Source organism: Pipra filicauda, unplaced genomic scaffold (genome assembly GCF_003945595.2).
Source record: "Pipra filicauda isolate LSUMZ 115617 unplaced genomic scaffold, ASM394559v2 scaffold478_size463431_pilon, whole genome shotgun sequence".
NCBI lineage: Eukaryota > Metazoa > Chordata > Aves > Passeriformes > Pipridae > Pipra > Pipra filicauda.
The window spans coordinates 220724-245036 of NW_024104618.1; the positions used below are offsets into that span (position 1 = coordinate 220724).

Below are 24313 nucleotides of genomic sequence, written 5' to 3' on the forward strand. Positions count from 1 at the left end.
GCCGGGGACCGGCCCCTAAACGCCGCGCAGCCCCGCTCCGCTCCGCAACCGCGCCAGCGGCGCCTGTGCGGGCCGGGAGCAGTGCGGGCTCCCCCGGCGCTGCCCGGCGGCCCCGGCGCCCCCCGGCCCCGCTCCCGACCGGCGCTGCCGCTGCGGCTCCACACCCGCGGCTGCCGCACTGAACGGGCGGAGCGCGGCTGCGCATGTGCCGCCACCGCCTCCCCGGCCGGGCAGGGCGGGCCCGGGGCCGCCCCCAGCCCACGGGGGCTCCGGCGCCGCGGCAGGCGGGGGCGCGCGAGGTGGGTCTGGCCTCGGGTGGGGCGGCCGCGGGAGCGCGGGCAGGCTCAGACTCGGGCTTAGGCTCGGCCCAGCCCGGCCTTACCCCGGCGGCGGCGGCGGGAGAGGGCGGAGTGTTTCCCGCGGTCAGGGGGCGCCGGCGGTGCCCGGCGGTGGGAAAGGGCGGTGTCCCTGGGCCGCTCCGGCGTCGCCGCTCTCTACGGCGGGGCCGGACGGGCCCTCGGCGGTGGCGTCGGACAGGATCGGATCAGCCCCGGCGTGTCCCGGGTGCGAGGGGGCTGAGGAGCCGCCCGGCTGCGGGGGAGCCCCGGCGGACCGAGTGGCGGTGGCCGGAGCACAGAGCGCTGCCGGGGAGGCGGGCTGAGCATCCCGCCCCTGGGCGTTCGTCCCTCCTATTTTAAATCGCGTCTATAAATAACTTTAAAAATGCTCGGGTAGAAAAATGACAAAGCCTTAAAATGGTTCAGGGCCTGGTCACGTAATCACTGTAATAGCAGGCAGGAGTAGCGATTTGCCCTAGAGACCATCTGCTGTCGTGCCCACAAGTAGCTGGGCTGTTGTTGGAAGTACAGAATCACCTTAACAGGGGCCGCGTGGAGAGAAGTATTAGTCACGGCAGGAGCAGTAACTGGGTGATTACTGACTCAAACAGAACTGGATGGGTTGGCTTTGAAGTGCGGGTCTGAGGGTGCGGCCGTGTTGGTGAGGGAAGGCTGGCGGGAGGCTCTGCCTCCCTCGGCACGGGCAGTGTGTCACCGGGTGACCCGCAGCGCCAGCGGGTGGTACATCTCCGAGTTTTGGAAACAAATAGTTAGTGTAGGTTATTGTGTATATAGTTATTGTATATACTGTATATACAATATGTATATATTGTATGTATAGGCTGGTGCAATGTCGAAGTGTGCCCTCCTTCCCCGCCAGCCTGGGTGCTCTAGCAGCTCTGTGGTGAGCCAGTTCAAGAAGCTGATCTGGCCAGAAATTAATAATTTCTTTTTGTACTTTTTTTCCCCCCTTTAATCTGGTTGAGCTTGCTTGAATCGCTTACTCCTGATTTATAGTAATTATTAGCTGACTTGCCCTCCTTCCCTTATGGTAATTCAGTGAGTGTTTTCCCAACCTCCTGTAGTGGAGGGCAGCGGCCTGAGGTGGGTTGATTTTGAGGTTTTCTGTTGCTCCCCTGAGTCTGGAAAAGAATATTTAGACGCAGTCTTAGCATGACATTGTAAGGTCTCAAATAATATTCTGGCCAGACTGTTATTTCTTCACGTTTCAATTGAACTGTGAATTGATCTGGACAGAGATTTTTCCATTGCTGTGTGGCTATGTGTGCTTCTAGCACTTCATGTGCACAGTGAGACAAACATCATGAATACGAAGCAAGATTTACTGACATGTATCTATATTTATTAGTAATGAGTAAATGAAAGGGTTGTGGAGGTCAACATTTGAAGAAATTATTGCCAAGTATCTCGCCATATGCTCTCTGGGATGGGATTCCCAAACTGTCATGCATACCACTCATAAGTGCTACATAGCGAGCTACAAAACTAGGAGCTGCTGTGGGCAGTATTCAGCAGAAGGGAGGGGAGGAGGAAAGTTGACAAATCCTTGCTTTAGCAGGCGTAAGACTGAAATTCCCAGATCCTCTGCAGCAGAAATAGTAATAACAATAGCAAATTAACATACAGGTGTGACTTGGGAAAATGTTCTCTATTCAGAAAGTACATGCTTAGCTTTCAACAACTAAAGTAAGAGCTACATTTGCACATTTTCCTGAATTATTTTTTACACATACTTTGGAAGTATATTAGAAATTTAATGTTATTTTGACTACTTTTTTATACTGCCACTAGAAAACTTTATTAATTCTTCCTGCGTATTTAACAACAAACATCTGAAATTTATAAGCTTTAAACCCTCAAATGATTAGAGCTATGGAAAAAAAAATATACTCCAGATCCCAACTAGTTTGTTTCTTGTATGACTAAGAAAATGCCTAAAAATTAGATCAACATAGAGGAAAACATGCTTAGGAAAACTATAAGGCTATTATTTAGTTGTGATGGAGATAGGATCCACTTTAAGAGATCAAAAGATTACAAACTAGTCCCTATAAAATTATATGAAACTTGCAGAAACAGATTTCTAAAAGAAATGTGGCATAATCCAAATAAGAAATCATCAGTTATATTTAAAGTACTCTTGTATTTATAATCTGTTCCTATGCACTTGCAAAACATCACACATACATATGTACTGTAGTACATATATAGTACTATATATACTATGTACTATAGTATACATAGTACTGGGACTAGTGAGGCTTACCTGAAGCAAAGTCTGATCTTCAAAAATTCTTGCAGTCATGAGTCCCTTCTCAGTTAAAAAAAGGAAAAAGTGAATACTGTTTCAGAGAATGTATCTCAGAAATGGCAATAGGTACAATTATGGGTAGGTACGTATATAGACATTGCTACAGTCTAATCTAAAATGCAGACATTGTTGTGGGTGCAGCATTTGTGCCAATGAAACCTGTTCAGAGTCACAAAACAAAATCTAAAAATGCTGTCTTGTGGTAACTGCAATCAAAGTGGTTTTTCATTTGCTTAGTGCTCTTAGAAGTGAATGCATGAATATAAAATCTAATAAGTGAAAAAGAAGACATCACCACTAGCTTCTGGAGTTCTTGTGCCAGTTCTTCTACTTTTGCAGGCATGCCAAAGTGTCATCTTGCTTATTGCATTATCAAAGATATCAACAGCCAACATGGAAAATTATTAAAATTTGCTCTAATTGCTCAGGGTAAATAAACAGGAAAACTGAGTGAGGAGTCATGCCTTTCTGCTCCTGTTTATCCATCTTAAAATAGTTTAAATAGTGATAATCTGTTCTGTACACAATCTTTCTGCTGCAGAGTATTTAATACTTTAATGTTAATTCCAAGTGGAAAGACAAAGTATTGAGAACTAAAACAATCAGCTTACAGATTACTTTTTTTTACCTTATTTCTCACTTCCTTTCCCCTCCCTCTACCCCAGATTAGAAACCCATTTAACTAGTTTTATCCCATGATTGCATCATAGGCCTGATTCTTCACTGTCATGTGTCTGGTCATCTATGCAGTGGGTGTACCACGCCTGTAGTCAGCATCAGGCAACAGGAACAAATATGACCATTAAGTTGTGAATAATGGTGTGGATGGCAGTTGTTGCTAATAGTTATAACCTTGGGAGATAGCGGAATGAGTCCTGACTAACAATTTCATACAATTTTTTTCACTTGGTTTAGGATTCACTTAGCTTCCGAAGAGGATATGTGTAGAGTAGAAAGCAGTAGACTAAATTCAGGCTAGTGCTAGATAATAGAGTGTTCAAACTGGAATAACATTTCATGCATAGTTTCTACCTTCACAATACTTGATGATAAAGGTAGAGTAAAATGTTTTAAATTAGCAATACCATTACTGTTTTTGCAATGGCAATGTCTGTAGACAGACTCGGTGCTAGTGAACAGCCAGTTTATCAGGCTGCATGTGAAGGGTAGTAAGCACATTCCCATTTCAGATTAGCTGGTGCTATTAGGGCAAATCCACAAACACAGCAGCTCACAGCAACTATTCAGCTGGGTAATGCTTCACTGCTCAATGTTGGAAACAGACTTGAAATAACACCGTGGGCATATTGTCTTTAATTGCTGTTATCAAATTTGCCTAATTAAGATGATCCCATCTGTTTGCCTTAGCTTAGAGAATATCAGTCATGATAGAAATGGTTTTGGCTGAGGGGAGGGATACACCCTGTGGTCTGTAACCTCTGGCAAAGAGGCAGCATGTACAACTCAATGTGGTGCTGTTAGACTGTCAATATACGGCCCAAGAACCAGTCATGTCCCAATGTGAACCTTAAGGAACAAGCTTGTTGACTTCAGCAGGTTTATATTGCGTGTATGAGGTTGAACAGTGGTAAAACTGTGAGAGTTAAGAAATTATATTTTTCAATCACAATCCAGCTGGTTGTAAGCAGTCCAGGAGACTCATGGAGTGTGTAGGGGGACAATTTCCTGGTCCAGGTATTAGGTGAACCAGCCAGAAGAGGATTACTAGACCTGGTGCTCACCAATGCAGAGGAGCTCATTAGAGAGGTTAAGATTGGTGGCAGCCTGGGTAGCGACCACTCCCTGGTGAAGTTTGTGATCTCAAGGAGCATGAGCCTGGTGAGGAGCTAAGTCAGGACCCTGAACTTGGAAAGGATGAACTTCCAGTTGTTAAAGGAGTTGGTGAATGAGATTCCCTGGGAAACTGTCCTTAGGGACAAAGGAGCTGACCAGAGCTGGCAGCTCTTCAAAGCTCTTTTTCTTACAGCTAGATGACCTTTAAGGTCCCGTCCGACCAAGGCCATTCTATGATAATCAAGTGAGTGATTGTTTGAATTATTAAACTTCTTTGGCATTATTACTGACATGCATGTATGTAGTTTCTGCAAGCTAGGAATTTTCTCAGAGCATGATTTTGGAAGGGAGTATGTTCTTCCTGTTTCAGGATGATACAAAAGTACAAGAACAGTTACATAATTACTGTCTTTCAGATTGTTCTAATAATTTGTAATCAGAAAGTGCTGAGGCATTTAAAAGGGAATAAAACAGCTTAACAACTTTATAGATTCTAGTAGAGTCATGAGTCAAAGGGAAAATAAAGGTTTGTCTGACATTTTACTTGAATTGTCAGTGATTTTCGATACAGTTAAAAAAGGAAAAAGGTGGAGTGATACCTACTTTAACTCATTTACTGCTACTGAAATCTGCACAACCAGAAAGCTTCCCGATGTGAGTCAAATGTGGTACCTAACTGTCACTTCTCTTAACACTTGGATGCTACTGGTTTCATTTCCTCAACTTGGCTTTGGCCTAATGTAGCTCTGTGGTGGGGGGGTGGGAATCTACATCTTCCCTCCCAATTCTGCTGGGTCACCAGTCAGACAATAGATCTGTGGTCTGTGAGAGGCAAAACCTCTCATCCCCCTCAACACTCAGGACTGGTTGATTTGTTTTGTCTTTTTCTCTGGTTACTTTGGTGCCTTCTTTCCTCAGATTTTTAAATTTACTTTTAATTTTTTTAATCTGTTTTTCACATTGGCTACTTTTGTGTTCTTCCCATCTCCTGGAATTGCTCTTGTTCTAGGAGATTTTAGATGAGCTTTCTTCCCACATGTGCTGTGCTATACTCCGTAATTCCAAGGCTTTCTCCTTCTTGATGCTCCGCTGTTGCCAGGTTGTCTGTGAAGAAAACAAATACCCTGCTATAACTGATATGTTTTATTATAAACTTGGTACAAAACTAAAACGCCATATTTATTACCATTATGGTAGTTGTCAGATAATGCTTTAGCTGCAGCCAACTTCAGAGGAAAATGGACGTGACTTTAGTTTTCAAATTGTGCATTCACGTATAAGAAGTTTAAATCATTTACTAGGGCTTTTTCACTGAGTCTGACTGAGAGTCAGTACAAAATTGTGCACTTTTTCATGCTCTGACTGGCTTTTTTTATGCGGCTTCTACATGTGAAGAAAGATCTGAACATTCATAAAAGCTCATTTGTTTTGAGCATATACATGGTTTATTAGCAGAGCATGAATAGACTTCAGTTTCCCATGTTTTGGCCCTGCTTCCAGTTTTCACTGAAGCTCATGTGTGTCTGAATGAGACCAGGGGTAAACACTGTGTTTGAACACTGCATTTCTGGTATCATTTCATTGCAGTGAAATTCTTTTTTTTTTGGAAGGCATGGTAGTGAATATGTATGAGGAGGAGTGAACAAGGGAATAGAACAGCAGACTGCCCAATGACAGTGGGGTTTTTTATATATGTCTTCTTTGAAACATCATGCTCCAAAATGTCACTGGTTTTTTAAGCAGTTTCCATTTCCCTTAAATTACTGAGAAATTGTAAGTTTTTGAGGAATTTTTTTATTTCTTTAGGGAGCAGGTGTACATAGCTGGTAACTTTAAAAATTAGATGCGGAAAGTGTATATTAAACATTTTTATTGTAATCATTTACACATAGTTATCCTTGAGGGTGTTGGAGATTTCGATTATGGTAAGGTCATCACAACCTGAGTGTATAGAACTGTGTTACATTTCATTATCTTTCGGCATAACTTAATTTATGTTCAAGATAGAAAAATGTATGAGATGTTTAAGCTGTGTATAGAACAATTTGATTTAAATACTCCCCAATTTCAATATATATTAGAAACATGGAAAGAGCAACAATTATTTTAATAGTTGCCTTAAACTAAATGTGTGTTTGTGTGTATGTGTATATATTTGGCTCCAAGAAGGATTTTTTTTTACGTTTAGGTTAATCCTATGTGTTGTTCCCTTTTGAAATTACTGGTGCTACAGACATAATTAAATGTAGGTGTATATATAATTGGGTTTCTGGATTAAAGGTGCCATGCAGTTTATTTGTATTTGAAGAAAAAAGCCTGGGTGATTTCTTTTTTCTAGAAAGTTTCAAAAGAGAAATTAACTACAAAAGGTTGATAAGTCTCTCTGGTTATTCTGTCCTCATATGGTATTCATGCTCTATAATATACATGGCTCTGTTAATGCACAGAGTGTTATCTCTGCTGTCCCACCTGGGCAGGGAGCAGCCATGGTTCCACTTGTTGGCACAAAGAGTAGAAATGTCCAAATTGATTGATTACATTGCTCTGATTTCATTATTTAAGAGAGTCCAGTGCCACAGAAATATCCTCGGTGCTGCTAGAGAGCAGGTTTCCTGTGTATCGACAGAAGATTAAGAGCCATCTGAATGGAGATGCTCTGTGTCTGTGTATCTGCTGGCTCTTTTAATGATTAAAGAAAGACATGTCATGATTCCCAGGGCCAACACCCTCTTGTAACCACTGCCTTCCTTCGTGGCTCCTTGCAGAGCAGACAGTGTCAGTAATGCAGAAGCCTTTTGGCTACTTTGCCTTTTTGCTCCATGTTCCACTGATGTAGTAGGAGCTCTTTGTTCTTGCTTGTCTCTTCTCTGGCTACCTGTGTTTTTCTTTTTTCAAATTGTATAGTGCAGTAGTGCTCTATTTTTCAAGTATTTACCTTGGTAATGTCAAGGGGAACTGTTCCCCTGCAGCTTTAGTTTACTCTGGAGCTGAGCAGAATGAGAATCTGAGTATGATGACTTGCTCCAGTTCATGCAAACTCCTCAAGAATGGTAATATCCTTATATACCCAGCATGTTAGCTGAATTGCAAATAATCTCAGGGGAACTGTGGTTTCATAGAATTACTTAATTTTAATTTGTCTTGAACCGCGAGGTAAGTATAAATATTCTGGGGAATAAGGTGCTCTAGGAGGGAAAACCCAAGATAGCCAAGGAAATGAGCAGAAACCTTTTTAAGCTACTCTGTCTCATGTTGTTTTCTGGCCTGTTTCTTCTAGTGTTTCTTTGGAAATTATTTCACCATATATATTCAGAACAGTTTATAATTTATTGATATTGATAATATTTATATGTTTTTATTATCTCCTATAGTTTTAAATTGCTGGGAGATTTATTCCTTATACTTGTAAGCCTAAGCCACCACCTTTGTCCACTTGGGAAACTATCATAGCCTTCTTGTTTTGTGACACCAGGCTATTACCTGACAGAGAGCTTCCTCAGCTTGGGCTGCAACCTGTTTTGTGCCTGAAATCTAATTTCTATATATCTTGCTAGTTGCCACAGGAAAGAATATTGCTTTGGCCAGGAACTGTACAAAATGACCTTCTCCTAGTGGGTCATGAGCCAAAAAAGAAACAGGTAAACTGAAATTGGACTTTTGCATGGCTCAAAGCTCTAAATTATTTGTTTAAAAACAAACCCAAACTGACATAATTTCACATGAAATTCTAGGCTTATATTTTGTGAGAACAGTGTGTTGAAGTCAGTCTTTTTCACAATCTGGCCTTACACTCAGGTCAGCTGAGTTGTATTAAGAATTAGCATAGATTTATTCCACTGAATTGTTTGGCAGATAGAATCCCAGGAGTGCTTCATATGAATTTCATACAGGCTTCCTTAAAAAGAAAATACACATCCCTGAAAGCTTGACCATACAGCACAAAGTTTCCTTTCACACTGCAATACTTCAGACTTATTTAATACCCAAGAGTTAGAAAACATATAATGATCTGGGGTGCAAACTTGCTAACCAGAGGTTTTCTTGCAATAAAGCAACTAAAAAATACATGAAGTGATAAACTGTTTATTTAGTGTAAATTGAATTTATACCAAAATGTGAAAATGTATTTTTAAACTTCTAATCTAAATTCTTTTGAAGTGGGTATTATCATGATGGATTTTTTTGCAGCCAAGTTACAGATCCCAGAAAAATAAGGTTTGCATGGAAAGTTCTTGGCAGATCTCTCTTGGAACAGCACAAACAACATGACTTAACAAGGAGGCATTCATTATTTCTGTCTTGTTACCCTCTGTTCTTACAGTCACCAGCTGTAAGGTTACTGGCATCTTTGAATCTTCCTAATAAACAGCATGGGGAGCAGTCATTCAAGAGTGGTAGTGAGAGATATGTTGCATTTTTGAGGCTTGCTTTTGTTTTTTAATAGCTATTGTGCTTTATCAAGCTGAGCTAATGCATTGTCTGCATGTTCTCACAGCAAACAAAGTTTAGAAAAGTAACTAAATTTCAGAAGGACAAATCTGTTGGTTTAACTTTAGGGGTCTGTGAGCCTTAAGTATGCAATTAAAAGAAGTGTTTTGCCTTTGGAAATGAAAGCCATCTGGTATACTTTTCTATTAAAAAAAAGTCATGGATAAATGGCCTAAAGGTTGACCACGTATTTATATTGCATTACAATCCTTTTGGAAACAATTTTAATTGCAGGTGTAACTTGTTTTGGTAAACTAAGTCCCAAAACAAACAAACTTGTATCCTCTGTTTTGCTTAGCAGTCATGTACAATGCCTTTTTTTAGCATGTGACAAAGTTCTGTGCTAGTGAAGACAGTGCCAACTACAACCCAGGTCTGTGAAATTAATATCGGAGACCTGCAGGATGAGCCTGTAGGAGAAAAATATCCACAAGGTGTATTTTTTTATTTACACTATTAAGATTGCAATGAATGCTCAAAGAGTGACCTTTGAGAACTTAAAAAATCTGTAGGCTGGAGCCCAACAGAAACAGTCACTGAGAGCAGTGGTAAAGGCTGGCCTCAAGGAATCCTGGAGCTGTGTAGCCACCAAGCCCACCACTGGTAGAAAGTGCAGGAGCTTTCTGGGGGCATCCTCTGCTTGGTAAAGGCTGCCCGTGCCCTCCAAAGGCAAGTCACAGCTGGCAGTCACTGGTAGCAGGGACACCCTGAACTTGGCATCTACTCTGGCAGCAGTGAGTTGACTTTTTGTAGGTGAAGTTACACCCTTTCCACACCCTTCCTTTAATAATTTTTGTGTGAGGGATTCAGTAGGACAGTTTTAAGATTTCATGCAAAGACAGAAGGGGGACCAAATCTAATGCGGGGAAGCATGAAGGTTAAACCTAACGGTTAATATTGGAATAAATTTTAACAAGACAACTGATAAAAAGTCTAGTTTGTAGCAGCTCTCTTGCATGTTTTCCAGGCCTTTCTTACAGTAGTTTCTGCTGTCAAAACTAGCAGTGCTGATAGAAGCTTTCCTGGTGGAAAGGGAAATTTATTATCTATTTATTCAAAGGGCTTATGATATAAATTTTTCCTTCAATCTGTCACATTAGTGGATTATAACTCTTCTTCTTTCACCTGTCTCCCTGTAATATGAATGCAATGTACCTGTTATATTTATTATACTTGCTTATTAATTAGAAAGGTCTTAATCTCTTAAAAAGTGATACAATTTGAAAGAGAGTTTATTGATGGGCAGGTGGCAATACACACTGGACACAGGTCATCTGGCAAGCTGGAACCTAATGGTTCCTGTTGTCTCTTGTGGAATTTCTGTTTTTCCTCTCCCATCCTTTTGTCTGAGACCCCAAAGTAGGGGGGGAAAGGGTTTAATTTCAGTAAGTGCATGTTGTGTGAGTGTTATCTTACTTTTAGAATAGATGCCAATCTCTCTTGCCTCCAAACAGCCTTATTAACTGGAACACAAATCTAAGTGGCAAACTGGTAAGCAGCTTTCCAAATACAATGTTTTATACCCTCTCAGAAAGAAAATGAGATTAACATGAAAGGAGAGAATTTTTAATTTTTAATTCTTAATTCTAATTATGTTATATTTCAAGATCGTTTAATCCTGTTAATGTCCACCTGAATTCTCTGGGTTACAGTTTGCTGCTTACTGAAGTCTCTGGAATTTGTCAATTGTCTTTGCAATCTTTTGATCAAATTCTTGTTCTCTAAGTCTCAGAGACCCGACAGAGATGTGTAAGTTTGAATATGTTTAAATGGTTGTCATACTCTAAAATCCTTCCTTTTAACTGCAAAGAGCTGGTCTGTATCTTGCACAAAGAAGTTGGTAACTGTATTCACTGTAGTTTTTATAGCTGTGCTAAGAGTATGATGATATTGAATTAGGGAGTCCATCAGTTTTCAAAGTAAATATTATATGCAGTATTTGAGCATAAAATCACATACATTAATTATGTTCATAATTTTTTCATGAATTGCCCTATACAGTTATTTCCCTATGGACTAGTGGCATTTAATGCTGGAGCTTCAGGGCAGGACTGCTGTTGTTTGCTTGTTGGGGTGTTTTTTGGAGTTCTTTTTTAAACCAGTTCAGTCATATGCTTTAAAAATTCAGATTTAATTAGATTATTTTTTTAAAATTCCAATTTTACCACAGATTTCTGCAGAGACTAATATTGACCAATGTTTCCTTAGAATGTGGCTCTTCAAACAAAGAGAACGCTCAGGAAGCCTGAAAATATTAGTCCAAGTCTTCTTTTACTGACTATTTACTTTCTAAAACCTTAGGAGTTGCCTGTTTAAATTAAGCAAAATTAGAAAAACTGGGCCTCAGAATAAGTATACTGTGTGCAATAGCTGTACTAAAGCAGGCCATTTTGTATGCATATTAGCAAAATTGACTAGTTAATGGTTAGCCACCATTATTTGGTTTTAGATTATCTGCATTTTTCCTGTGTGGTTCCTTTAAAGCTGTAATTCAGAAACCAGTGGTGTCGTTGACTCGCTAGTTCCTTCAATCAACTATTCATTAAATATGCTTTGGGTTAGAGCTGCAGTTGACTACCTACCTAAAAATATGCTAAGTGGCTTCAAAATCCCCAAACATTGAAGAAACAGAAAAATATTTCGTTTCATAGCATCAGATGGAGCAGACATGGACCAATCTGCACATAAACGTGCTTGGACTTCCATGCCTTCTGAATGGAAAGACATTCCCCCTCACTTTCACTCAAGCAGTGGATGTGTTGTTAACTCCAATTACATGTATTGTGGCACACTTAAAAAAACTAAACAAACCCAGAGAATAATTTTTTTATTCTTTAATTGACATCTTCATAAGCTTAATGCTCTTCATCCCTTATAACGTTATAAAACAGCACTAAAGCTCTGTAATTCCTTGGTGTAGAATAATGTTACACAGGATATGTGTTGAGATATTTAAAATAATTAATAGCATAAAGAAAACCCAAAGCTATTCCTCTTGATGTGATTTTAGACACGTTTTAATTGTCAGATCTGTCACTCCTGGCACTTGCCACTTGAGGGAGTGATGCACGAAGTGCTGGTTGGACTCAAATTAGAGTCCATTCTCAGTAGTTTTGCATACACTGGGAGCTCACTCCAAGTGGAAAAATCAGACATCACATGAGGATATTCTGGCTACAAAAGGAAAATTAAAATGCTGTGTACTAAAATGTTTTGGACAGTTACCCTTTGGGATGTACTTATGTGCCAATCAAATCCCTGTGTGGAACTCGAGAAGACCTTTCCTGCCAGATTGGTGGAGAGGTGCCTGGAGGTTGTATTCTAGTACAGGTTTGAATTGATGGGATCACTCTGGGCAGTGTTGCTGTGGAGAGCTGAGGTGTGTGGTACAGTCAGGCAGCTCTTGGAAATGCTTGGGACACTCTCTCAGAATTAGTATGCAGAATGCCTGTTTCTTATGGATTTAGTGTGCCTGGGAGTAGAGGGATTTGAGCCTCCTGCTTTAATCCAATTTTATTTTACTGAATTATTTATTATTTGCAAGTGATGGGAAAGGTTGGTTCATGCTTCTAAAGAATGGCTATTAATGTTACAGGGCAAAGCACTTGATTTTAAACTGAGGGCAGGAATCCAAGTTGCCACGTTTGCTTTCTGTATATTTAATATAGAAACCATGAGTAAATATAGAAAAATCTTCTTGATATCATTTAAAATAGACCAAAAAGTGGGATACTTAACTATTAATAATTTTCGCTTGAGTTATTGTTTTCATTATTTCTTTTGACTTTTAATTAATAGTTGTTATCTTTGATATTCTAATAAAAATGTGCATAGCGTTGAAATAATCTGGGGCTATATATTTATGTAGTAAATCTGTGTCACAGTATATGTCCTTTTGTACATGTGGGGTTGTGTGTGTTACATTTCTGTAGCTCCTAATATTTACTTTAGAATTTACTGTGAAGAGACGTGTTAATTATATAAGGACTATATTTGTGCAGGGGTTTCTAATAACAGTACGTGATATTTTCCTGGGCAGCTATTGTACTAGAACACGTGCAGCGTAGGCAAGATGAGAATATTGTACATTCTTGGTGTTTTACCAACTCAATTAAATAACAATGTGATCATACAAAATACAAATGCTACCTTGCTGCCCTGGAGACCTTAAGATTTTCCATTATGACACTCCCAGATAAATTGTCCAGAATGTATAAATCTGTGTCTGTCACGTATTGGCCTCATAAGCCACCAGCGTGCCTGCAGCAAATGTGGATAGAGCCTTCCCAAATCTTCGTTCGCGAAGCCTAGCCATGATGATGATAATATACAATATATAATATAATTATTAATGCTATCTCGTATTGGCCTTTTTAGCCACCAACGCACCTGCAACAAATGTGGGTAGAGCCCTTCCCAAATCTTCATTCGCGAAGCCCAGCCATGACTGACTGACTGACTGATGATAATTATTAATGGTTTTCTAACAGGATGTAACCCCACCTTTATTCAGTCAATGCTTGAACTAACTAGTGTTTAGAAGGAAGAATACCAAGACAGAGCCTTTGTAGCATATCTGAGAGCATCTTGTCTGGGACATTTTGTGAACTCTGAAGGTTACAAAAATTGGAATTCAGAAATCTTATTAAAATGTCATTCACCTCAGATCTGATTAGCAGCATCAAGAGCTGAGAGGATGGGAATTAAATTCACCAAGGCTATCTCTTACATATTTCATCATTCTGAAAAAAACAGGTAAGTAACTGAAATAGAACATTTATGCTTTATTCCAGGAAAAAAAAATTATTTAGTGAGCTCACAAAGTACAGTATCTGTTCCAGAAGAGGTTTTGTTACATCTATACTGATTATCTTATCCATGTAAATCAAGAATAACCTACTGCATTCTGTGGAAGCTTGCACTCCTTTTCAGTTGTGAGCACTTATTATAAAGCATGTTACAATTTTTGTTGGAAGAATGAACTATCAGCTGTCCATCCTTTATGAGTCACTCAAGGTACAGGAGATCTACTGTTACCTGTTCCTCAGTCATCTCTTTTTCAGATCGAGTTTACATAGTTGTCTCTTGCATGGAAGCCCTTTCATGCCTCTTAATACCCATAGAGTCCTTTCCTAAAACTTAATTTCAAGCAATACTGTAGTCTTTCTCAGGGACTGAGTGATGGGGAATTACAAGGAGCATCCATATAGGTGGATACAGTATATATAGTAATGTTCTATATACCTTTCCCAGTGTTTCCTGCCAAGTGACTTTGTTTTTTTCTGACTGCTGTTATACACTAAAAAAAAAACCAGAAAAAGCTGATACATATGGGATACTTGCATTTTGGTGTATGAACTCCATAGAGTATGAAGCATCTCATATCATATTGAATATTGTTGAAATACTGGTCTTTGTTTAGCAAATGATGTTTTGAATTCCAGGAAATGACCTTGTAAAAATGGAAGTAAGAAAAGGAAATTCACTTATGTTAGGGAGGGAAAATGAAGAAAAGAAAGTCAGTGCTAACAAAAGGGAATGACAGAGGCTGAATCAGAGAAAGGTGGGGATTTTAACAGGAATGTATGCAGTATGGGTGAAAGGTGCCCGATAGTTTTTCGGTCTAGAAACGCCCACTTAATCTTTCCAGAAGTTCAGTAGTCTCTTCCAGTTCTACCAGTTAATTAATAATCCCAGAGAGACCAAACCCCCTTTATTTGCACTAACTTTGTATTGCTACTGTGGTAGCAATCCAATACAGAGATTTCCAGGATACTTTAAGATAGACCATGTTTCACGTGTGACTGGACTTGAATGTTATAGAACGCTACAGACGGCTGTTGGAAAGCCCCCAGCTTTGTGCCTGTGTTTTAACCCCCGTCCTGCTGGCTCCCTGACTGTCCCTCTGGACTGCTATTAAACAGTGCTTCCAAAGGGGCTGTTAGGATTTATGGATTTTCTCTTTAGTCGGAAATGGTGATGGTTGTAGTCACCAACAAAAGTAATGAGGCAGAAATGGAACTCTGCGTCAATGGGGATGCTTTCGGGCTAATGGGATCAATGTTGGAGGAGAGGGAGGGAGGTAAGATAAAATCTGGTTTAGGGTATCTAGAGTGCCTGGGAGTACATCAACCCAGAGAATTCCCAGCAGGATATCTTTGCCATGCACCAAATCATTTATGGTCATAGGGTATTCTTTTACTTTGGGAATACTCTGGTATTGCTGCATGTGCTCAAAACCAGGGTACAGACACAGTGACATCACCTATGCAAGGTCTTGGTGTTGGAAGGGAGTACCTGGGACAGGTTGACTGACCTCCCTGTGGTGATGTGAGTCCTTGAAAAGTGAGGGAGTGGCAGTGACTACCCTGTTCACAATGGCTGAGCAGATAAGCCATCAGCCTTTCTGAGTGGACACACATCCAAGCCCTCCTACTCTCTTCCAGGAACTTGGGTTTGCCTGGGGCAGTGGTCACACCTGGGCTGTCTTGCAAAGGACAGGTTGTCCAACAGTCTGAAAGTGTTTTGTGCCCTGCAGTGAAATGTCATAAATTCTTGTGTTCTCATGCCTTGTGAAGTAGTGTAAATATGCTTATTTATTGTTGAAAGTAATAACCTACTCAATTTGCAGTATGTGAACAGCTATCTCACTGTGCCCTTCCAAGCAGGTAAGGCATTTCTCTCCCGTACCTTGTGGCTCTGTCATGTGCAGCAGGAATGTTTTCCTCGTGTGCAAATGTGTCTGTAGCATCTGGCAACTCGGGCTGTAACTGTGGGAGTGCTGGACGTGCCCCCCCTGCAGAGCCAGAGGGGCAGCACCCTGTTGCAAAATGTGGAATATGTAAAATTTTCCTAAGGATGTTCTTTGCTGTTTGATCTTTGTATACTTTCAAGGCTAATCAACAAGAAGGGAGATTTAGTCGGTGAAACAGATAACAGCTAACAAGAAAGCTCTAAGTGATGTCCAGGTGTTAGAAAGACAAATAACTTGTTGGTAGAATTGCCTTGTTAAGGTTTAGGTCTAGGCATGCTCCAGTGATCAAAGACCTAGGGGGAGGTTAGCAAAGCTTGGGAAGAAGGATGTCCTCTGATAGTGGACACAAAGAGTGCAGAATTTACAGGCCACAAGGTCGTTTGGCAGTACTCCCAAGATAAGGAAGAAACTAATAAAGACAACTCAGCAACTGTGCTGAATCTGCTCCAACCGGTTAAATGGTTAATTCTGGCAGGGGCAAATTGTGACCACCAACTCAGAGACCACTGACCCGAGAAACCCACCGACCCAAAAGAAGAGAAAGACTGGGCATGTGGACTAATTAGCATGAGAAGCGAGGGAATCATAGAATACTAATTAATAGGATAACAATGTAACTTGTAGCAAATGAGCACTAATTCCTTTGTTTGCTAAAATGTTTAAATAGTAAAATGTACTGATAGTTGGTGTGCTCGATTTGTGTAATAACACCGAGCACTCAGGCTTGCGCAACTCTGAAATAACCAATGTCTCTCTCGAGTTACTAATTATTGGGCTTGTTTTACACTGGGTGACGAATCCGATTTTGGTGGACAAAAACCGCGCCTTCAGACCCCAATCCGAGCCGAGTTTAGCAGCTCCGGGACAGGTTCGGCCCTCCTCGGCCGAGCAGGGAGGCTCTCGGCCGCGGGGAGCCGGGAACCCCGGAGCCGGGAACCCGCCCCTCCCCGCCTCAGCCTGTGGGCGGGAGCGGCCCTGCGCTGCCGCCGCCATTTTGTGCGGGAAGCGGCGCGGCCCCGCGGGCGGCTGGCACCGGTGCGTGAGGCGAGGGGGGCCGGGGCCGGGCCTCGCCTGCAGCGCCGGGGCCCGGGCGCGGGCAGGGCGGCTGGGGGGCAGAAAAGGCTCCGCGCCGCAGTGTTGTCCCGTGGGGTGCGCGGCCGTTGCCGGAGAGCGGGGCTGGGGCAGGCGAGGAGAGGCTGTCCGGGATTCCCGCGGGTCCCTTCCGAGCAGCCCGTCCGTCAGTCCGGCACTCTGCTTGAGCGCTCCCCTTGCCTGGGAGGCTGCTGAGCTTGCGAAGAGGTTTGTTGTGGAAAATCCTCATTAGGCTCGAAAAATTAAGTGGTGAGATTTGGCTTCTGGTCCGGTAGCGAGGGGGAGCAGCATTCGCCGAGCCCCCGCGGTCTGCCCGCCGAGCTCCGGGCCGGCCCCGCTACCTCAGCCGCTGGACGGCTCCGAGTTACACAAACACAGCTGGGTGTAAACAGAGATAGCTTTGTGGGGTTTTACAAAACTAATGTAAGAAGAAGTTCTCAGAGACTGGTATACACAGTACCATTTATTCAGAATAAAATTGCTGGGTTTTGTGTACTTTTTTTAGTGATTGTACGGTAGCAAACGATTAGTGAGAATATCTGACGCTTTCAGAGTCAACTACTGAAGGTTTCAGAATATAAAAGTTATGGTTCATTATGGACTCTTGATTTGTCTTCCTTGTTTTACAGTAGAGATTTAGCAAATTAATCATGTAGGTCTTTGCTCTTTTATGGACACCTCGAGCAAACAGATCTGGACTCCAAACATCTCAAAAGTGTGCAGCCTTTTAAATTTGAGTGGTCTTTGAAAAGGGCAACAAAAGGAGTGGTCTTGAGTGGGTCCTATACTGAATTTGACATATTTTTCAAAATTTATTATTTTTTCTTATTTATAGTTTAGAACAATGCTTGCTTCCATAGTTTTGTCCTAGAAACAACTCTCCAAGGATTTAAATATGACTGACTCTCAAAATAGATAAATTTCCATGCAGTCAAAACCAAAGTTTTTACTCAGCTGCAAAGGTCTAATAGTGAAAACTACCTGTAGATGGATCTCTGTACTGTTCCATGCTTTCACTGTTATTTTGAAATACTACTTGACATTGCATGAACATTGTAATACCAAGATAATTTTTAAATAAGGCAGTTTCTAGATCTTTTCAGGGAGTGAGAGTTCGTTCCTGGGTTTGCAAATATTTGCTGGACTTTTTTTTGTGGTAACAGTATATGTACCTTTCTCAATAGCACTAGTTTCTAACAACTGTAACCATTTGCCTTCTAGTGTACTGAAGCATGTTTTTACCAAGATCTGTTAAAGTCAAGAGGACTGCTGATGAGGACAAAAGCTGTACAGCTAAGAAAAATAAACTGTCTTCTGGAGGACCTTTGCTAGAGGACACCACTGAGTTCCAAGACTGTAAGTCAGTTAGAACAGAAACTTCTCCTTCAGCATGCAATTTGAATGAAATTGTACAAGAACACACAGAACCTGTAGCTGGAGACCTTGATGCTGCTAATACAACGTTGGGAAAGGACAGTCAAAATACTGATGAAGACAGCCCTTTGGAAGAACCCATAAAATCCTTCAGCAAATCCCAGCGTTGGGCAGAACCCGGAGAGCCTGTGTGTGTGGTGTGCGGTCGCTATGGAGAGTATATCTGCGATAAAACAGATGAAGATGTTTGTAGTTTGGAATGTAAAGCCAAACACCTTCTACAAACTCAAGCAAAGGAAGAACAGCTGACATCTGATCAACTCACAAACTCTGAAGCAGAAGCTCACCTGCCTCATGCACCTTATTTCTACAAAGATCATTCCTTTATTTTAGGTTTGCGAGATGAGCAGGTTGAGAACCTTAAGCTGCAGCTGGGTATTGCTGTCCAGGGCCAGCAAGTTCCAAGACCTATTGTAGAGTTTGAACACTGTGGTTTTCCTGAAACTTTAAACCATAATTTGAAGAATTCTGGCTATGAAGTCCCAACTCCCATCCAAATGCAAATGATCCCTGTTGGACTAATGGGGCGGGATATTGTGGCTAGTGCAGACACGGGCTCTGGAAAAACAGCAGCCTTCCTACTCCCTGTTATTATGAAGGTTTTGAATGAGGTAATGGAACTTTGTATGTTTTGAGTGTGGTTTGCAACTTTGTCTTTTGGTTTCCCAATGTGAAGGAGAATGTGACTGTGGTGATTTTAATTAACATTCAATGATTTATTTTACTTTTGATCGATGGAATGTTGGTTCTTGGGGGTGGGCGGAGTTGCTGAATAATTTTAATGATTTTGAATGTTTTTTCACTTTGGTCAGGAGATAAAGCAATATTAATATTACCAAGTGTAGAGTTGCTCCTTTTTAAGAAAGGTAATTCAATTCTGTGGTACACTTCCTAAATGACTTAAAACAGAAAGTGAAAGTAATTCCAGCCCTCTACAAGAAGTTGTTCCTCTATCTTGATATGCCAGAAGGCTGAAAGAGATGTGTTGACATTTGCATAATTTCAAAGAGTAATTTCTCTTGGAATATATTTGGTTGACCATCAAATAACTGCAGGAATTTGGGGTAATATAATTTCTGAAATCCTCTAGTTACCCAGTCACCCCTTTGATTCTGTGGGAAAAAGCAATTAAGAAAGTTTTTGCTTCATAAGGACATGAATGTATGACAAGAAGTAATGGCAAATAGTATTGAGTACCTTGTGTGTGGCTCAGTATTGCTTTTTCTTTGGTGGTTTTATTTATAAGAACATATTTGAACATTCTGGACCTGATTCTAGTTGATGTTTCGCACTGGTTAGATACCTTTACAAATATATGTATACACTCACAAACGAGTGCATAAACTTTTACAAATGAAGAGAAATTATTTAAGCAACTCTTTTAATCTCTAAAGTACTCTAGCATTAGTTTTAAGAATAAAAGCATTATGTAAGAACATGTAAGAACAGGTGTATTGCATTCCCGTACTTCCTCTGTCTGATTATCATTAAAGTCTGCAAGACAGTTGTATGTTTATAATAATGTGCACAAAATTGGAGTGTCAATGAATAATACCTCTGTACATGATCTTTCCTGTTCTTCATCTTCAGGGCACTAAACAAGTTCATGTATATGTCAAGAAATAATTTTATTTTGTTGTTTAAAATAATTTTTGGTTTTAATGTAAAATATTACGTTGGGAGATTTAATTTTGAAAGCTTTTTCTCAAAATAATAGAGCACTCCCATGTTCATTAGATTTCTCCCCCTCTTTCTAGACAGAAACTCCATCTGCCCTTATTTTGGCACCAACAAGGGAGTTGGCAATTCAGATAGAGAGACAAGCTAAGGAACTGATGGCTGGTTTACCAAACATGAGAACAGTTCTCCTGGTAGGAGGTTTGCCGCTGCCTCCACAGCTTCACCGGCTCAAGCAAAGTGTTAAGGTAAGGACTTGGAGTGGGGAGTTAGGTTTTCATGACATTCACAGAAAAGAAAAATGTTATTGTTGACATGTATGAGCACACAAGGATGTGTTTTTTCCAAGTCTAAACTACTGAAATGTTTGTTAGCTCTTGAAAATTTTACAGTAATACAATTTTTAAAAACATTTTGACTTCTGATTAAACTTTTTTTTTGTTTGTTTTAAAAAGTTTCATGGGTGATATTGCTGCTTTCGAAGACTAAAATATACTATTTTATTAGACAAGGAGTTGTAATTTACAGCAAAAAGTAGTTTGTTTTTCATGCAGATTATACTGCTTGTAATTTAGACACATCCATTAGAGTTCTAAAAGGTCTGTTTCCTTTTGAGCATCTATAATTTAAGTTATCTTTAAAAGTTTTACGACTTATTTGAAGGCAAGTAGTTTCACTAATTATAGCTCTTGTTATCTCTGCTGTAACTTCATAGTTTTTCTAGGAAAGTCATCTGTTCTTTCATGGAATTTCTAACTCCTGGGTTATTTTTTTGTTTGTTTGTTTGTTTGTTTTTTAAATAGGTTATAATAGCAACGCCTGGAAGGCTTCTTGAGATTTTAAAGCAAAGTTGTGTTCAACTGCATGGCATAAAAATTGTAGTGGTGGATGAAGTAAGTTTTTATTTATCAGAGCTGTATTTCCTTTAAGAACCAGTGTGAGTGGCTGGTCTAACTGATTAAATATACAGAGTGTTTGTTATAAAGATACATTTCTTAAGAGAAAATTTTATTTTTTTAATACAATTTGAAATGTATTTGAACAACTCCTCTTCTGTTGGCTGTAAAAGACTTAGATACCTGACAGGGTAATACTGTTAGACCAGTGTGAATCATTTGTTTTTAATTTTCTCACCTTTTCTTCTGACTGTAAATACTGCTGCATCATACACATTATGGTTCTTTTGTCAATTCAAGTTCAGGGTCCTGCTCTTCATGGAAAACTCTGGTAGAAATTAATATTTTTCACTTAGGTGGATACCATGTTAAAAATGGGTTTCCAGCAGCAAGTGTTGGATATTTTGGAAGACATCTCACAGGACCATCAAACCATACTGGTGTCAGCCACGATTCCAGTGGGCATTGAACACTTGGCAAATCAGCTTCTGCACAATTTTGTAAGAATAACGATTGGAGAGAAGAATCTGCCATGTTCCAATGTCCGCCAGATTATCTTGTGGGTAGAAGAACCATCTAAAAAGAAAAAGCTGTTTGAAATACTAAATGTAAGTCTAATATTTTTCTCATAAGAACAGTTTATAAAAATGCTCATGTCTTTACACATCTCTGTCAGGTTCTCATCTTTAGTTCTAATCTGTATGTAGTGAAGAGGTGGAGTGAGGTGAAGCATGTAACTGCACGCACTTCAGCAGTTCTGCAGTGTAAGAGTTTTAAGGGCAGTTTCAGGGATTACTCCACTCCCATCACTCCCATGTATTTTCTATGAGGAAATGGGGGTGATTTTGGATGTTTGACTGAGGTTATCCAAGAGGTAAATAAGAATCTTTTAACTGAATCTCTGAACTTAAAGAGATTTGGAATTACTTGAAAACTTCTGACTTGTAAAAAAATTCATGTGTTGATATAAAATTGGCTTCTGAGTCTACAAGTCATTATATGTTTATAATGTACAGCTTTGTAAAGTTTCATGGCTGGTATCTTGTTGTTATATGAAGTCTAGAAACATTTGTTCATCTGAAAGTCTTGTTAATGTTGGAGATAAAGAGCAGAAGAAATTTAATCCATGCTGATGATGGGCAGCCAGTGGTTTCCAATGGGTACCTTTTTATACGAACTGTTTAATTTTACAGGATGAGAAGCTTTTCAAGCCTCCAGTGTTAGTGTTTGTGGACTGTAAACTAGGAGCAGATCTGCTGAGTGATGCTGTTCATAAGATTACAGGATTGCAGTGCACAGCTATGCATTCTGAAAAGTCTCAGGTGGAAAGAACAGACATATTACAGGTTTGTGCCTCCTGAAGTTACGGGAGTTTTGGTAGATTTTTAAAAGGCCATTTTTTTAAGGTGGCTTCACTTGAATGACTGAAGTCATAATTGACTGCTTTTCTGCAGTAATACCTGAGGTAGTGCTGGGGGAGACAGATGGGGCCAAACAAAACTGAAGATAATAATGCCATTTTAAATGTAGATAAATACTGGACACTATTTCCTAGGTTATTTGCTTAGAAATTGAAATTCAAATATGCATTATCTTGATTATTTGATTATATTGATTATTTTTATTATATTGATTATTTTTTAGAGTTAAAATTGTGGCTTTGATTTCTCTTGAATTATCTCTGTGGATTATATTCCTGTTTAAATCAAGAATACAGGGGAGCTATTATCTCTTCTACAATAGAATAATCCCACTTGCTGTGTTCTTACACTGTTCTTACACACTAGCCCTTAGCCTATGCTTGGAGCGGTTCAAAATAAAAATGAGCTAAAAAGAACTAATTTTTATTTGTTCCTCCCTTGCCAGGGATTACTTCAAGAGAAGTATGAAGTTATAGTAAGTACTGGAGTCCTTGGACGAGGGCTTGACCTTGTCAACGTCAAACTGGTAGTGAATTTTGATATGCCTTCAAGTATGGATGAATATGTACACCAGGTAAATAAATAAATTGCTAAAGCCTTATTTGAAAAGTATATCAAAATACGATATCCACCTGCGGAAATTCAAATTTAAATGTAAAAAGAAAGATTATTTTCCTCTTCAGAATATTGATTTTTATAGGAAAAGAAAGAAAGATGTGGGCTATCTCTTCTATAAGTTCTTTATGTAAATTACTAAAATCTAGAACACTGCTCTTGTCTCTCATCTGTATAAGTTACTAAAACCTAGAAGAGTGTTTTTATGTCAATTATTTTTGCAGTATTATTCTTCCTGTTTTGTACTCTTGTAGAATTTTGTGTCTATAGAAAGCAAAGTTTACCATTGTTACTATCTGTGTGAAGAAAGGCCAAATATCCCTCTATCTGCTGCAGTTTGTCTGCAGTGTGGGATATGCATGAAATAGTCAGGAAACCAGTCATGAACGTTGTTGGCAAATAATTTAAAGTTACTAGAACATAGAAAGTAAAGGGCATTTTTATCGCCGTGCTGGTACATATTGTGCTTGATACATGTATGTGACATCTCTATAATAAAGATTTTTGAAAAACATTTTATTTGGATCAGATCTACTGTAAGCTTTTGCCTGTAGGCTGTGTCACATGTCTCAGTATCAATAGTGGACTTCTGGTATGTCCTATAAGCAAGTCATAACTTTAGATGCATTTAAGCTCAAACTTCAGATCTACATATCCTGAATTCAGGAAGTATTTTGTAAGTAACTTTGTGTTAGAGATTTGACCCTGTCACTTAGGTTATTTTCTGTTTTATAACAGAAAATAAACTTAAGGGCTATTTGAAGGACTTCCATTTAGTATTGATAACTTAAAATTAATTCATGCTTTTTCAGGTTGGAAGAGCGGGAAGGTTGGGCCACAGTGGAACTGCAATTACTTTTATCAATAACAACAGCAAGAAGCTCTTTTGGGACGTTGTAAAAAGAGTAAAACCTACAGGCACCATTCTTCCCCCACAGCTGCTTAATTCCCCATATCTGCATGACCAAAAGAGAAGGGAACAACAAAGACTTAAACAGTTACAAAATAGCCTTGTAACAGGAGATAATATTATGGACATTATTAGAAAACACAAGAAAAATAATTCTCAGAGGTAATAAAGATATATTTATAGTTATGTAATTACAATGAAAGTATGATTAAAAATAAACATGAAATGATGGTTTGTGTATTGCCTTTTTTAAAGAAGTTTGTCAATTTTTTAAGGAGGCTCATTTTTATCTCATCTTTATTTTGAAATACAGGCTGTGTGTTTGAATTACAGTAGTGCCTAGTAAAGATACTCTGTAACCCTTTTATAACTAGTAGTCTTGGTCTTGCTTGCAACATGAACTGAGAAGATACCTTTTATTTTGTTCTAGTATTTCTGCATGATAGTTTCAGACTTCTTGTGAGACATACTCTTCTGGTAATTCTTATGTCATTATATTGAGACAAGATCTTTGCAAAGGACACCGTTATAGACCATTAAAAATTGGTGACAGATTAGTCTC

The 24313-nt window shown here is 39.7% G+C and overlaps 1 protein-coding gene across 4 annotated transcripts; it reads left to right on the forward strand.

Annotated features, from left to right (window-relative positions):
• The first annotated feature begins 240 nt into the window (after positions 1-240).
• DDX59 (DEAD-box helicase 59) lies at positions 241-24118 on the forward strand. Of its 4 annotated transcripts, none has more exons than XM_039386291.1 (8): positions 241-299; positions 18020-18843; positions 19990-20157; positions 20713-20802; positions 21162-21413; positions 21999-22151; positions 22672-22800; positions 23654-24118. In XM_039386291.1, exons 2-8 carry the CDS (start codon positions 18031-18033, stop codon positions 23915-23917), a joined length of 1869 nt encoding a protein of 622 aa, XP_039242225.1. In that variant the 5' UTR covers positions 241-299; positions 18020-18030; the 3' UTR covers positions 23918-24118. The 4 variants fall into 4 exon arrangements, with proteins under 4 accessions (XP_039242225.1, XP_039242226.1, XP_039242227.1 ...); XM_039386292.1 differs by lacking the exon at positions 241-299 and adding an exon at positions 13382-13707; XM_039386293.1 differs by lacking the exon at positions 241-299 and adding an exon at positions 16662-16741.
• The last annotated feature ends 195 nt before the right edge of the window (positions 24119-24313 follow it).

Excerpts from the sequence above, each read along its gene's own strand:
- DDX59 (XM_039386291.1), top strand. The coding sequence starts at position 18,031 with ATGTTTTTACCAAGATCTGTTAAAGTCAAGAGGACTGCTGATGAGGAC. Across the intron at positions 18,844-19,989 it reads TTATGAAGGTTTTGAATGAG|ACAGAAACTCCATCTGCCCT; the intron begins GTAATGGAACTT and ends CCCTCTTTCTAG. Across the intron at positions 20,803-21,161 it reads AAATTGTAGTGGTGGATGAA|GTGGATACCATGTTAAAAAT; the intron begins GTAAGTTTTTAT and ends TTTTTCACTTAG.